Below are 16,363 nucleotides of genomic sequence, written 5' to 3' on the forward strand. Positions count from 1 at the left end.
CGGGTGCCATCGCATCCAGTTCACGTCGAACGATTCGCACCACGTCCTATGATGGCGACGCATGCTGATGTGCGGGTTGATCTCCACACGTTGCGGCAGTATTGGGAAGCCTGGCGAAACGTTGCAAGACGTGTCTGCGTTTGCCCTGCTCGAATTGTAGGCGCTCTTTGATGATAGCGTCAACTGTCGAGTTGCTTTTGCACATGATAATATTAAAGGCGTCATCTGCAATGCCCTTCAGCACGTGCCCGACCTTTTCAGCTTCTGTCATGTCGTGATCGACTTTGCGACAAAACGCCAGAATGTCCTTGATGTACGAGACATAAGCCTCTAGGTGATTGGGCATGGGAGGCCAGTTCCTGCTTTACGGGAATATTACGGCCGGCTTCTTTGCCAAAAACCTCTGTCAACTTGTCTTTGCACTGGTCCCAGTTGGTTAGCTCCTCTTCATGGTTTCGTACCGCACCTTTGCAGTGCCTCTTAGAACAACAGGTTAGCTATCATAAGCGTAGGGTACCATCTGCTGATTCTGCCCACGCGGTCGTCAACGCCACCCACTCTTCAACGCCGGTGCCATTGGTCCCGCATTAAGTTCCAGGATCTTTGGGTTGCATAACCACAACCGATTGCGACAGCGACGTAGGTGGCGACGGTGACGTTGGAGGTTGCAAGGGCATTGATCGCGCGAGCTCGCCGGTATTCATGGTGAGGACGGTGATGCGAAGTCCACTGCGGGGCTCCGTTTCCAGCTGTGGTACCCAGCACCTCCCACCAATATGTTACGGGGATGATGGGATTATAGAAATGCTGTCTTTACAATATATAGACAAGCAGAATCAGTATAGTTAAGGATGGCTGACCAGCAAGAACACGCAGCAGCCAGCGTGTCGCGATCTTCCTTCTTTTACCCTTCCGTAACAATATGTACATTGTACGGCCAATATTGTAAATTGCAAATTGTAGACAGTGAGACTAGAACGCATGCCCACCTGAAGGTTGAGCTATCTTTAGGGGAACTGCTGTGAACTTAGTTGCAGACGTCGGCTCTATGTCATCTCTTACGCCAATTAGTAACTCGCAGTTCAGACGGGGCTAGGTGGCCCAGGTCATGCTGGACGGCATTAGCTCCTTAACGTTTTTCAGCAGATTGCAGGCTCAGCTTATATCGGTCTGAAACCTGCGGGTAAGTAACTTCTACTTTCCCTAGCTCCCTGTTTTGGGGAATGGAAAATATTGGTGACGATCCACTCAAGTTCACCCAATTGTATGGCGGCTCCTCTCAAGGTCTTGGCCACGCCCCTTTTAATTAGTGGTGATGAAATGGGTGATCCCGCCTTGCTGATAGATGTCGCGCACTTGTATTCCACCACACACGCATACCCTTGAGTCCGCGGCGGGCCTCTATTGTTCGTTCACAAGCACAGGAGAAACGACGGCAGCTGGCCATACGGCGCTGTCGGTTCACATACACTGTCAGCAATTCGTGGACACATGGTCACACAGAGACACCACGTGTTTCGGATTATTCACATCTCTGCTTTCTTAGTAAGCTTTTCAATGCACCCGTGGGGCAGAAAATATACAGCGGTTCCTACAAAAAGCCCTTGGGGCGTCACGGTCAGGCCGACGACCAAAAGACAATAATCTCTAAACCTGCCTTCGACTTCCTTCGGCCACTTGCCCGAGTGGCTGGCAATAACCGTCTTGCTTACCGGTCCCTATTTCCACGACCTCTTAGCACCCGCTGATCGCTGCTTTGCCGAATGGAATAATGCCGGAGCGTGACAGGTTCCTTGCGCGCAAAGAAGGACGGCGCGCCTCCGCCCCGCTTTCCTCCCTTTCGCGCGTGAGGTTTAGCCGCGATCATCGGCTGACGCTCGCAGGCTTTCACTCGCACACACACATTACTGCGTGCGGTGAATGTGCTATCACCCTTGGACTTTCTGCGGAACATCACGTTGGCGCAGACTGCAAAAATGCACCTGGGGGGTCTATATAACTGATATCACAATAAAAAAAAACGGTTTAGAAGCAACCACACTAGAGAGACGTGAGCGGTTCGAGGTAATATTGCAGCGTGTTCCGATTGCCTTAATTTGTAAAATATGCAAGGAAGAAATAATGAGGCTGCTAAAGTAAAGAGCGTGGTTTTCGCTCAGTAACTACGTATGGATTTCGAAAGGTCAAATGTCTGCGAAAAGCTCACTACGACTTTCACAAGTACCTACCAAGTTTCAAAGCCATCAATGGATATGAGGACATTGATTTAACCTGATAAAATTTGTTTCGCGGTGTTTAAAATACTCCTCTGCATAATAACTCAGTACATTATCTCAGAAAGACAAACATAATTTTGCCATTGAGCAGTAACGCACTGTGATTGCGGTTTACCATGAAGCGCGGTCAATTACTGTGGAAGATGTCCGCAATAAAGAAGAGATTGTTGCTATCTACAAGACTGCACCAATACTCTGACCAGCTTTGCAGCAACAAAACGGTTGGAAATAACAGTGAGGGTGATCCTTCCCAGAGAAATATATAAATCGGCGGGTGATACAGCATGCGCTCAATCCTGATTATGGTGCCGGAAATACACTTGAGAAGGGTTAGCGAGGTTCTTAAATATGGTGTCAGTGCGCAATAGTTGGTGATAGTCGCCGACGCACAGCTTAATGCTCATTGAAACTGGGCTAACCCGACACTGATTTCGGTCTGCTGACTGCCGGCGACAAAAAATGCTCTCGCTGACAGTTGGAAGACCGACATCGGTGTCGGGTCAGCCGAATGTGAGTGGGCCTGTAGGGATTCCGCAGTCGATCGTTTGCTGACGCATCTAGCGAAAGGATCACCTGCAAGGTCACAACGGTAAGTTCTCGATTTCAGATGTGCTGTTCAATGCTTTGTTTCTCACGTTCTTATACAGATTGCCTAGAAAAGATCAAATTTAAATATGGGCAACCTTTTGTGAACACTAGGTAGACAGGAACATAGCGGAAAATATAAGCAGGCAGAATCTGTTGCCCCTTGGAAATAAACGAATAAAAACGACTGAAGAATTGCATGTACAGGGGTTGTCAAATGTTTCCAGGCCTCAGCTTGTGCGAACACGATTACTTCGTGCCCATGTGGCATGTCACGTATCAGATTATAAGAGCTGCAACGCTTTTGTGAAGAGGCTAAGGTTCGCTGTTTTTCACCACCCAGAGCTTCCGAGAGCCAAAATTACTCAAGGAGCTCCGGAACTTGCTTCAGAAGGACGGTTGTCGAACACGCTGTGGCCTGTAAGTTTTTACCACCCGTGTACATTTAGTACACTAGGCAGCGTGGTAAAATGCAGCTTCCCAGTATACTTATGACTACAAGACTATAATAATGAGGTGTGTACCCTTGAGCCTATGATTTACACAAATTCATGATTAATTTACAAAATCTCCTCTTCTAAACAACCCAACATGGCTTCAGGATTGATTTTTCTTGCGACACACTGGCGGTGGAGTTTACTCACTATATTGCAGACTCAATTAGTGCTAATAGTCAGATTGGTTGTTCTGGTTCAGATTTTAGGAACGTGTTTGATCGCTGTTTTCATTTATTACATTGCCAAGCTTCTGGCTTCTTAGTTCGGCTACTGCAGTGCTAACGTGAAGAAAGGGCTGTTTGTAATAACAGTGAGGGCTCCTTGATGATAATATTTGTCATAATGTCGCGTAGTTTCGGGTGACCCCCGATGATCATTGATAAGACTGCTGATATTTCTGATATTTATCCGTGACATTGGTGATCATGTCTCATTCTGTTTATTGTGCCCTTACCACTGCTCCATTCATTGAAATATCACACGCCAAGGGGACGCTGTTCGATCGCAAAATGACATTCTACAATGTCACAATGCCTCACATGAACATTTGTACAAATACTAGCATGGCCTTTACAAAAAAAGGTCAATCTTTCAGACTGAAGGCGTTATGAATGATGAAGCTCATACCTGAATACAAGACTTTAGCTGTAATTTGCATGAACAATTTTTTCATGAACATGCAAGTAGGTAAGCTGGTATTTAGGCGAAACCACTGCCTCAACATTGTGTAATGTAACTTCTATACAGCCCAGTTCACCTTAGAAAAGGGATAAGTATGTAGGTGTAACCTTAACTTTCTCTTAGAATAAGAATGCAGTGCCTGTGATGCGTTGACAAAGTTCAGTATTGAGAAGCAGGAACCGATCCAGCCTAGGGCCGCCCTATAAAGCACATATCATGATACTTTGGGTAAGAATATTTCTTAAATGCGAGGATTCATAAATTTGTTTATCATTGCTATCATACGAAAGTGTTTGTCTTTTCATAGTTCAGAGGGTGCATCAGCTATTAAGCCGAGAAAAAGAAGCTTTCACAAAGTGCAACTGAAACCAAAAAGTTTGTTAGAGAAGATAGCTATGTGTTTCCCCGCACCGGTCGCGCCTTAAACTGCCCGAAGTTGTCTCTAGAGCCTACGTTTTCAAGCATGCCTGTATTTTTCCGCGCACCATGCATGAATAATAGAGCCTGCAGCTCACTGTGATTTTTAAACTTTTCTACTTTTTCTCGTTCCGCCAATATTCCTTTCACAGCGTAAGCTTTTAATCGCGGACATTGCTGAGCGTGCTTACAGGGTGCTATTCGTTTGTTGTCGTTGTCTATCGGAAAATCTCATATTTGAAAACTTCAATTACGTGCCCAGTGGTGGGCTCGAACCTCAGTGCCCAAGGACCGGGGTCCAAAACTCTAAGTAAATGTTAGGCCACAATAATACATATATTTCAACCTTGCCAATGTGTACTAACTCTTTGCCATGATTGCTGCTTTTGTCAGATTCGTAGAACACGTACACGTAAACACCATGTGCGCATTTTGGTTTCCTTTACGCGAACGATGCAGTAATGAAATGAGTGAATATATAGCATTTTTATAAGTGCTTCATGAATGTTTCGCTTCACTTAAATTCCAAGATGTTCATTGGATCTGTAAAACTCGTTTTAAGATACATAACTTTTCTTAATGCGTCTGAAGCGTACGGTTGATTTTCATTTTTTTTAGGTCTTAGAGCTTTCATTATTTTCTTGGTTTTATTCTAGTCGTTGCTAAGCTGAATAGGCAGAGTCTCTGTCTTTGTCTCAATTGTTTGTGTCCAGAGAATGTGCTGCATTATTGTTCCTCTTTTCCCCTACAGCATTGTTGCTTGCGCGCCTCAGGCACTTTAAATATATAGATACATTAGTACCTGCAGAAATGAATTTTTATATCTACTTCAAAGTGCGAATTCTCACTAACCAGCAACTTGTATTATTCAGCCAATTCGAAAGGAAGGGCGTCAGCCTTCCTTCGAATTGCAGTACATATTAAGGCAGTACCGGTGATCGTCAATAATGGGGTTGATCGAGTATGCGCAAGTGGACAGTAACATCAGATTGAATATAAAATGTATTCGAAGAAATGTGGCGTCAAGTATTAAAGCAAGGTACGCAACAGCGGCTGAAAGTGCTCGGATTTCTTAAGATGCTCGAAGCGGTCACTCAGTGTGTATCGTTACGGCGTTAAGGATGATGAGACACTTGTGCCATAACGAATGAGCACTTATTCTCCTATAGCGGTGTCTTCTCATTCCAGCATTAGTGGTGGCATTGCTCATAACCTTACTTTGTCATAATCTTAATAACGTATTGCTAAACTTTTCTATGCAGGCAAAGGTTGCAGCATCTGGGTAAGTGGTGCTGAACTCGGCCAGCCCCATCCATGTTGCGAGTACATCTTCGAACTGCTCTGTGGATTTCACCGTACCTACCAGATCTACGATGACAGCTGCCAATAACAAATGACAGCGGTGATGCAAAACATGGGTGTCTAATATGGGACATTCAAATACAGCAAAACCGTACTTTTGTACCTGAAGGAAAAATCGCTCTCGAAGATTCTGAAGCGTTTTATAGCAGCCGACCGCAAAAGCAGCCTGAGAGATTCCTCTCTTTTAAGAGCAAGTGGCATGTAATTGCAATTCCTTGGAAAAGCCTATTTTCTTATAAAGTATGTGCTTACACAATATGCTTATTACAATTTTTTTTTACTTACTCGAAAATTCCATATTTAACAAATGCGAGGAATTAGGTAGCGTTATTGGGAAAAGAGAAAATCAGCGTTAAAATGCAAGTAACATTTTGAGCTGCCACCGGGTCCATTTAACAATAAAACAAAAGAAATTCTGGAATGCCTACTTCACATTACTGTATCAATGCCAGCAAAAGTGTTTTTAGCGAAACACTTCATTGCATCACTGAAATGAGCGAACAAAACCAGGTCTACTTCGCTTTCATCAGCGCATTCTACATTTTTAGGCGAGGCCTCACAAAAGGAGACTTTTCAGCTGCTCGTACGCGAAGTACGCTGCAGAGCAAAACTTTTCCCTACGGGATGAGATGCTGGCGCTTGGCGCGTATTCGTCGTACTTATGCTGCAATAGCCAGCTGTTCGAGACCAATACAGGCAACAAGTCTATGGACGCTGTTTAAAAATTGTAAAGTGGCGCTGTCTCCTAAATGTAACAAATTACCTTACAGCCCCTTCAAGAGCATGGCATGAGGAAGACGGTGAGCCGACGACAGTATGTCGACAATTGGAGAATGACAGTTTGATGACATTGACGCAATCATCACAATGGCAGGGCGATGAAATGATGGCAATGGCGTGACGACCGCGGCATGGCGGTTGTGTGACGACAACACAAAGACGCCAATGTCATGAGGACGACAGCGTCATCACAACATGATGATGACAATGAGATATGAAGACACTGACAACAACGGCATTGAATTTCGACATTGAAATGGCGATATTATTACGTCGAAGCCGGGAGGACGACGGCGTGACGATATTGAGAGAACACCGAACTGATAATGACGAGGACCGCATGACGGCAGCGAAATATGAGAATGATTGAAAGATCACGATTTTCTAAAGGCGGCATCGTGACCACGGCATTATGACGGCGATGGAACCACGAAGACTGTGTGACGACAATGACGTGATACAATGGTATGCAGAAGCTGGAATAGCGAAAATGGCAAGATGAACAGCAGTGGAGCCAGGAATCTTGTCTTAAGCCGACGTTTCGACAGGGGGAGTTGAATTATTCATGCAAGCTGCAAGTGCTTCACTTAGGCAGCGTTTATATGCACGCGTAGCATACTGCAGTATCGAAAATTTGCCGACGATCAATATGCCCCCTAATAGTATATTTCAGTGCAGCTCTGTACGTGTTTTCTTTTCGCGATATATTGGCTGGCACGGACACTCAAGGTCTCGAGTGGCACGTTGCAAATGGCGCGAAGTGTTGGGCGACTGTCTCGCTAATCGGGAGATCACGAGAGGTAGCGCTAGTGACGCATGGGCGTGACTTACAGCAGCCGCCGCAAACAGACATCCGCTAATGCAGCGCTTTGTTTTCATATATAGTATCGCACGCGCCCGCCGTATGCCATCGGTGAACACAGGATGTGCGCTACTCCTGCGTCACCTCGTAGCCATCGTCACCACAGAGCGGAAATACGCTTTTCTTCTCACGCTCTCACCATACCCTCCTCCTCGACTTTCCACCTAATCCTTTCACTGCAGCCTCCTTCTCTGCTTTCCTCATCGCGCTCCCTTCGCTTTTCAACCCTGCAAACCTCCGCGTTTGCTCTTTCGTTCTTCGCTCTGCTCGCTCGCTCTGTTGCACCAATGATACCGACGCGCAATGCAGGATCGGGTGCTTAACAGCAGCGCTCTAGAGAAACACGACGACACCTAAGAAGTTCTTCAGAGTTTTGAATGCGGAAGCATTAGTGTCCATTTGAACGCCGCTAAGCGGTCCTTCTTGCTAAGAACTCGTCGCCGGCAAGCGATTGCGTTGAGATGCTTGGACAACGCCTCCTAGATAGCACAAGGACGGAACACTACGATCCGTCACGTCATTCTGCTGGGCCCGGCTACCATGGAATCTAATGGGGAAGCTCTGGAGAAAGCTGCGGTGATTTTGACGTCGCTGCTTTTGTCACACCTGGCTTGATAATGGAAATGTTGTTTCAGGTAGCATGATGGCATGAAGAGTGTACAGACATGCTACCTAGGAGTCGTTTGGTTAGCCAAGAGGGCAAGACACTCAGCTTACGAGCCTGGGGTCCTAGGTACAAAACACACCACAGCCAACGTTTTTTCTTTCGAATTCATTCTAATATTTCTACAGTAGTTTCCTTGTAGCGCTTACCTAGGCGAAGTTAGAATGCAGCCTACAGTTTTCGCATGCAAAAACCTTCACGCAGCACGCGTTGCGCCAGTGCGCCTGCAGGTGTTCTCTTGCGCCCGCTATGCTTCGTTGAGGCGCGCACGGGACGCGGCGCTGCATCCAATGAAAATTCAGGCGCCGTTTCTCTGCTACAGACGCCAGCTTCTTCGTTCAGTGGACGATTTGATGCTATTGCATCAATAAGCTGTTAAGAGCAAGTACTCCCGAAGGCTCCTGTGGCCAAAGTTGCTTCGCAGCGCATGCAGTGTAATCTATAAAATATCCCGGCTCTTTAGATGGCAGCTACCAGATGGTTAAGCTTGGAATTCATGACTTCAGTTATTTTGTAAGTAGTAACCTCACCTGCTTCTTTGAGTGGTTTTATACAAGAGCTTGCATCTCCCTCTAGATATTAGAAATTGTCTCAGTGTATGCCTAAACATTATTGAAATTCATTCTGATTATGTTGCAAGCTGTATTATAGCGCAAAAATCAAGCGAATGTATCATGAGGGGATATACCTGAATTGTTTCTCAAGTTTTACTTCGAACACTGCTAGTGGAAGAGGGTATTCTGAATAAGTCTTGCCGCGTTCCTTCAACATCGACCTGCTTGCTGTACAGAGACAAATCAGAAAATAGCAGCCACAACCTTATTTCAGCAGAATTCAGAGAAGGCAAACAACTAAAAGGCGAAAAGTAGATATCTTCACAAGGTTAAAAGTATTCATACTCAAATATTGTACATGACGTTTCTCACGGAAGCGACCGACATATGCACAATAGTTTTAGAAAAAAAAAGTTACAAACGCCCGAGGCACTCGGTCTTGGCTGAGAACTCGACAAAAGTTGTTCTTGATATTGTCATGTGGTAGCGACGGTTAAGGACAGGGTAGCAAAATTGTTATTGGCGAAACTACCTTTATTTGGTGAACCTATGGCCATAAAAAACAGGCTATATACAAAGCACGATGACAGCGGCGATTAAAGTCGGCGATCGTCGAAAATCCGCTGTGCCGGTCAGCGCGTCGGTTTTTATGCACGAATCATCGAAGGTTCCCGAGTAATCGCTGGTGCCAGCATGTCTTCCAGAAAGTTCTACGCAAATCGCGTCGCATGAAATACCATAAGCTTCGGAGACAACAGAGAGCAGATAGAACTATACATAACATTCGAGAAACTTCCGACACATGTGTGCCCATCCTGCGCGGAGCGTTAACATTCGTGAGACGGCAAAAAGCCGTCACATAAGAAAGAGAAACAAGTACACGTGTCCATACTGTTCATGGGGCTGGTTTTGCACCAGTTTGTGTCGGAACAGCTGGTGTCAACAAAACCTCTTTCACAATCAGTTAGAGTGAATGAAGGCACTCCAGTATTCTTGAAGGAAATGTTGTGTCTCTTTCTATGTGCATAGATGACTGCAAGTGGTAGAAATTAGATCCATAGTAGCAGTAGTAAGTATTTCGCCTGCACGAGATCAGCACATGCGTTTGTTTAAGATGCGATAACTGCAGGATTAATTCTTCATACCACTCAAATTATTGCATGGGGGACAACGCACAGGTTTCTGAAGGGGTGAAATTGCTCATGGAAGCCAGGTCGGTGTTCTTTTTACATAAAACGCTTTTTACACGCTTTGGTATTAGGCATTATTAAAAGTAGCAATGAAGTTCACAAAAGAAAACATAAAGCAGAACAACAATGAGGAAGGCAGTTTACAATGTTACAGCGATATTTCACCGCACAAGCACCCAAATATATGCAATAGTTTACAGGGAGATGGATGAAGAGTGATAAGTAAGAATAATGTGGCAAATGCAAAAAATCGGCTAGCAGCCAGCGTTTCGACAAGAGGGCTTTTTCAAACGTCAACTGTTCAGCCAGGTTTTTTGTTCGGCCGTTATTATTGAAAAAGAGGAAATATACTTTATGCAGAAATACATGTCTCGTAACCTTCCTGCAGGCTGTGTTACACTATGCAACACCAAGCATTTCAATTTAAGCAGGTCAAGATCGTGCGCTCTAATGATGCCGTAATGCAAATATTCCATGTGCAAGGCTTTCAAAATAGCCATTTACTTTGCGAAACCGGCACGCCGTACTTCTGAAGCCGCTGTCTACAACGTTTGTAAATAAATAAACAAAGGCCCCTTCACCAAATGGACTCTGTTTCTAGACCACATTTATTAACGAACCGATACAGAGGAGATTCCAACGCTCTCAGGACGTGGTGTACGTCGACGCGGTAGAGTAGACGACTAATCAGAACATGTGTATCGTTGCAGTGAACTCGGAAGGTGAGCGTAAGTTCAGCGGATCTATTAAAACCAACAGAGCCGAGGTGGCTGAGGAATCGGCTATTGCTGTCGCAATGGCTTCCGCACTGGCCACGATAATAGTCAGTGACTCTAAAACCACCATTTTAAATTATGCGAAGGGGCGCATTTCGCAGGAATCCCAGCGTATCCTGACAAACTTCCGCGGTAAGCGGGTTGTCCATATCATCTGGGCGCCTGCGCACTCCTCCCTCCCCGGCAATGAGGCGGCCGACACCGTGGCTCGAGGACTCGCAAGCCAAGCCACCGGGGCGCCGCGGCTGGGGCTCACAGGGGACCGGATGGTTGGCTACAGGGAGATAACTAATCATTACAGATTTGGGAGGGTGCGTTTTCCTCCCGTACACCCATCACTTAATAAGCAGCAGTCGGTGGCATGGCGCCTCCTTCAAAGAAATGCATATCCAAATCCGGTGACTTTTAATCATTATTACCCAGGCCAACATTCGGCCAATTGTAAATTTTGTCAAGAAAGGGCGGACCTGGATCACTTTATCTGGGCCTGCCCTCGGGCGCCCTGACAGGGCCAAAATGTTCAGGATCGGAAGCAGTGGGAGACCGTGTTGCTCAGCTTGGGCCCCGAAGACCAACTTTTGGCTGTCCAGCAAGCCGAGGATGCCGCTAGAGCTCAACGGCTTCTGGCCGCCATCTATGCGGGGTTGGCCCCCCCACCGATCTGCCGGCTATATAAATAAAAGTTATTTCTCTCTCTCTCTCTCTCTCTCGTGTACCGTGGATTGGCTGTACGTTAAAGAGCCCCAGGAGCCCTATAGCGTAAAACTGTTTTAATACCTTTTTTATTACATTCTCGTGACGTCAAATTTGGGTAACCGCCGTCGCAAGCATCGGTCGGTGACTCGCAGCGTTGTTTAAACAGGTCACTAAAACGCTCTACTCGCCTATAGGACCTCGCTTTTGTTCGATTTTAAAGCGAAAATCATTGCCTTTAGGGGAAAGTATTTCTTATCTACTTGGCTTGCCAGAGGCGAGCAGCACGTAGAAGTGGAGACGGTTCCAGTGCAGCGATGCTAGAGCAGTGAAAGAAGACAACCTGATGAGGAGGATGGTGCCAGCTTCGTAGCCTAGAGCAAAAATTCAACAAGTGTGGACACTCCCATAGAGCCCAGCGGCCGAATTGTATATAGCGCACAAAGCCGCTAACATAATTATCTGAACGATGCTTTCAGTTTCAGTTTTGGCCGCACGTGTTTCGAATGCTAGCTGTAACGCGTTACGCCGTATGCGCTGGTCGGCGCGGTATTTGTTTTATGGCTAGCTTCTGAAAAATTGCGTGCGTCTATCGAGCCATGTAGATCGAGATTGTTTTCTCATACGTGCGCCTCACAGCGGCGTCTGCGTAAGCAGGCGTTTGGTGCGCTGCGACACGACGTATACCGAGCACACGACAGTTGGACCCTCCCGCGTCTAACCGTACGCGGCTTAGTCGTGTCCAGGGAAAAGGGAATCCTGGGGTTGGGCCGATGGTGAGTGCTTGGACCCTTAATGCTACCCGGCGGAGGCTACACGCCCCTTTGACCATGGGTTTACGCTGATGGCACTCGGACTGGCCCACTCGGGGGAAATAGGTAGTTGCCTTTTACTGTCTCTCTCTCCCTCCAACCTTCGTATTTTTCTCTTTCTGTATCTACCGTCTTCATTTCGTTTTACCTCCATTCTTCAAGGCAGCAAGGGTTAACATTATGTGGGATAGTCAGCCTTGGTTATAACAGATTTGGTTATAGTGGTATGTACAGCTAGCGTACAGCCACATCTTTCCCCAAAGAACGTCGAATCAGCGAACTCGCATATTTATGTGAAGATGACATTTCTGCTTGTATAGCAGACGATGCTGTGGTATACCTACATGTTTTATTATTCACGCTGCTACGAAATCCAATAAACAAACTAACGGACTGGCAAATAAACGTCGCATCTCAATGTGTAATGACGAAAGCCAGAAAACACGCAAAAATCAAAAGAAAGCATGCGGAATGCTTCGTAACTCCAACCGCAGGAAAGTTATAAATTTCAAATAGGTCCACTCAAAAGGCAGAAGAACACATCGACGTGCGATGAGAGATAGAGCTGAGAGCGCTACATATCTGGTGTGAATTGTTGAACGGAGGAGCCGAAAGTATGGAATAAGGTGAATAAATTAAAAGGCCGGGTGGGCGGGGGTGCGCACCCCCTGCCCTTAGTATGTACCCAAGGAGATGGCCTGGAAGATTAGGCAGATTGTCTCGGTGAACACTTAATATATATCTCCAGTACATCTCATTAGACACAATCATCACCGAGGTTGAAAGAACGCGCAGAGCCACAGCCCATTGATCGGAAATGCGCCTCAAGTGAAGATTACAACCGTCCGTTTAGTTTACCTGAGCTTAAAGCTTCTCTTGCTTCTTGCAACACCTCAGCTCCAAGTGGTGACCGTATCATATATGAAATTATCAAGTACCTAAACCCGAAAACAGAGCAAACGCTCCTCTCTCTCTTTAATGTCATATGGGCTGCTGGACATGTTCGATTTTCCTGGAAAGAAGCTATAATAATCCCCATACTTAAACAAGATAAGGATCGGTCCTTACCTAGTAGCTACAGACCTATTGCTTTGGCAAGCGGTCTGTGTAAGCGCTTCGAGATGATGATAAACCGGCACCTCGCCTATCTCCTAGAGAGCAACAGAATACTAGATACGTACTATTGTGGCTACAGAGAAGATAGCTCGACTGCAGGCCACCTTGTCCGCATTGAGGCAAATATAAGTGATGCCTTCATGGACAAACAGTTTTTTTTTTCGCTCCGTATTTCTTGGTTTGGAGAAAGCGTATGACACCACGTGGCGCTTCGGTATTATTCGAGACCTTCCCGCTATAGGAGTCCGCGGTCATATTTTCTGTACTGTTGAAAGTTACGTTTCAAATCGCACCTTTCGTGCAAGGGTGGGCCATGATTGTCGAGGTAGTTCACCCGGGAGACAGGTGTTCCGCAAGGTGGTGTGCTTAGCTGCAGACTGTTTATTCTGAAAATTATTACATTGCGCGTGGCTATCCCCCGAACAACGTTCTACTCGTTATATGTAGATGATAGGCAGATCGGATTGAAATCATGCAACCTTGCTATCTGTGGACGACATATCCAGCATGCCTTAAATGATGTTAGAAAATGGGATGATGAAAACGGTTTTAGCTTGAGCCCACAGAAAAGTACATGTGTTCTTTTCACGAACAAGAGAAGAATGATAGGAGACACTGCTATTGAGCTCTCTGGTAGCCAATAACCTGCAAGTGCCGAGCACAACTTTCTCGGCATCATATTGGACTCGACGCTCACATTCATCTGGCAAATGAAATACTTGAAGGCTGCGCGGCTCGAAACAATCAACTTATTGAAGCTTCTATTAAATACAACATGGGGCAGTGACAGGAAATGTTTTTAGAACTTGTATAGGTGTCTCGTCAGCTCACGTCTTGACTACAGCTCAATAGTATGTCAGTCCGCTTCCCCAAATGCTTTAGAGATGTTGGATCCTGTCCACGATTTAGGAATCCATATCACGAATCCATATCACGAATCCATATACCTTCAGGTCAAGCCCCGTAGAAAGCCCTTATGCAGAAGCAAATTTGTGGGTGCTCCAACTTCAACAATCGTACACCAGTCTTACATATTTCCTGAATATAAAATAAAACCGTGAACATCTGTCTCATTCACCCATAAATGATATGACCGCTGGGACGCTCTTCTATAACCGACCTGCAGCGAGAAGGCCTTTCTGTTTGCGTGTGCGGGACTTTAATGAGGAAAAGGGTGTTCTAGTGCATGAACATTGTCCTATGGCTCCACGAAACTATTACCGCTATGGAAGTGGCAGTTGATAGAGTGTGACACATCCTTTGTAGAGGTCACTAAGCATGTGCCAGAGGCACGTATTAAAATTCATTTCCAAGATATATAGTACAATCATTCGTGCATACAGTTTTACACAGACGCTTCTAAGTCGCATGCCGGGCTGTCTTATGCAGCCATTCGTCCATCCTTCTCAAGATCCGGTGCACTGCACATGTAAACAAGTATTTTTGTGGCTGTCGCCTATGCCCGATTGTTGGCTGTGAAGTCTATAGGAAAATCGATACTTCAATAAACAATGATGTATACAGACTCCCTAAGCGTTATGAAGGCCTTTATATCATTCTGTAAGCACAGAAACCAGGTACTTACTGAGTACTATTTTGTCCTAGGTAAAGCATATATATCTAATCAGCATGTTATAATATGCGGGGTACCTGGACATAGAGGCATTGAGGGTAATGCACTCAGCAAATGGGCACATCACTCAAATCGTAAGCTATTGTTCCTACCGCTGTTGTCCCTGCCACAGATCTGAAGCCTTTCTTGCGAAAGAAACTGCAAAGCCACTGTCAACGTTTGTGGAACGTGGAAACAAAGAATAGGCTTCACTTGAGTAAGCCACAGTTACGTTTCTGGCACTCGGAAACAAAAACACGGCGCACTGATGTCCCACTCTGTCGATCCCAGATAGGTCACATCTAAGACACACATAATTTTTCACTGACTGGGAATAAGCCTCCAACCTGTGGTAGATGTGGTGAAAGGCTGACCATCCTCCACGTCTTTCTGGAGTGCCGGCAAGCCGAAGCTGAGAGAAAGAAGCATTTTCTTTCAGCATACCGCCAGCACACCGCTCTTCATCGTGTAATGTTTCTTGTTGTGGAACCGTTCTTTGACACCAAAGCAGTGCTAGGATTCATGAATGATGTTCACTTGCATGCTTTCCGCCCCATAAATTCATAGTTCCATAATTCATAGTTCCAAAGAATGCCGCTACGATAGTAGCTTTGTATAGCACATGTCTCCTAGTCCATGCGTCTCAAGGGCTCTGTTAAGGTAGTAGTGTTCTTCAAAATGCTTATCTTGCACATATTTTACTGTATCGTCATTTTTTCGCAATGGATATTTCATGCTGATAGCACAGATCATAAAACATTGAAATAATTTTATTGCATATAGGCTTTACGCACGTTTCAGCGACTCTTTTTAGGCACTTTTAGAGCCGCGTAGCATCTACCTCTCGTAATTCATACCTTTACTGCGACCTCATTAACAGCGGCGTGGCGCTCTTTGGTAATGTTTGGCCCTTGTGCCACAGCACATCACATTCATCATACGTGGGCACTTCCTGAAGATAGTGCAATAACGGTCCGACTCGCGGTGGAGGTGAAGCAGGCTTTAAGCACTCCGCCAACTTGCAAAAATAACTTTAATATCTTAGGTTCGAATACAACCCATATCAAATATTAAGATGTTAAGAGATACTACACTATGATCCGCGTCGACCACGTCTACGTTCGCACCGCCCTCTCTTTGCCGGTATTCCAAGCGCTTGCGTATCTCCTTCCCTTCCGCTCTCTCGTGGTTCCGGTCCCATGAGCGTGCTGTCCTCAAGTACCGCGAGAAGGAAGTAAATGCGAACGTCCATGCTGCTCCGATCTCGCAAACTTGGAACGTTTCACTCGAGCAACGCCCAAGTTCCAGAAGTAGTTTGTGGGGAACAAAGTTTGTGTGGCCTTTGCTGAGCGTGACTCCTTGTGATTTTCGAGTGACCTCACAACAATTACTGTACTGCATGATGTCTACGAACGCACGATCCCCTTGGCTACGGTGAAAGAATAGGTGCCCTCGGAGTTTGGTAATGCACGTGTTTTTTTCTACG

At 45.8% G+C, this 16,363-nt stretch overlaps 2 protein-coding genes and 1 pseudogene across 5 annotated transcripts in view; 2 read left to right on the plus strand and 1 right to left on the minus strand.

Moving 5' to 3' along the window:
* LOC139054793 (uncharacterized) overlaps window positions 1-6,140 on the plus strand; it is a 134,260-nt gene extending 128,120 nt beyond the window's left edge. For 3 of the 4 annotated variants that reach the window (XM_070532412.1, XM_070532411.1, XM_070532413.1), the window contains one exon: window positions 5,719-6,140. In XM_070532412.1, coding sequence (XP_070388513.1) covers window positions 5,719-5,846 — 128 coding nt within the window. In that variant the 3' untranslated portion in view covers window positions 5,847-6,140. The remainder of the gene's footprint in view (window positions 1-5,718) is intronic. The other variant, XM_070532414.1, reaches the window with a different exon arrangement.
* The window catches only part of LOC139054794 (uncharacterized), an 85,215-nt gene continuing 74,574 nt past the window's right edge, over window positions 5,723-16,363 (plus strand). Inside the window, exon 1 of the mRNA XM_070532415.1 lies at window positions 5,723-5,738. The gene's annotated coding sequence lies outside the window, so the exon portion shown is untranslated. The remainder of the gene's footprint in view (window positions 5,739-16,363) is intronic.
* Window positions 15,814-15,992, minus strand: LOC139055057 (U2 spliceosomal RNA; annotated as a pseudogene).

This window comes from Dermacentor albipictus, chromosome 1 (assembly GCF_038994185.2).
Source record: "Dermacentor albipictus isolate Rhodes 1998 colony chromosome 1, USDA_Dalb.pri_finalv2, whole genome shotgun sequence".
Taxonomy (NCBI): Eukaryota; Metazoa; Arthropoda; class Arachnida; order Ixodida; family Ixodidae; genus Dermacentor; species Dermacentor albipictus.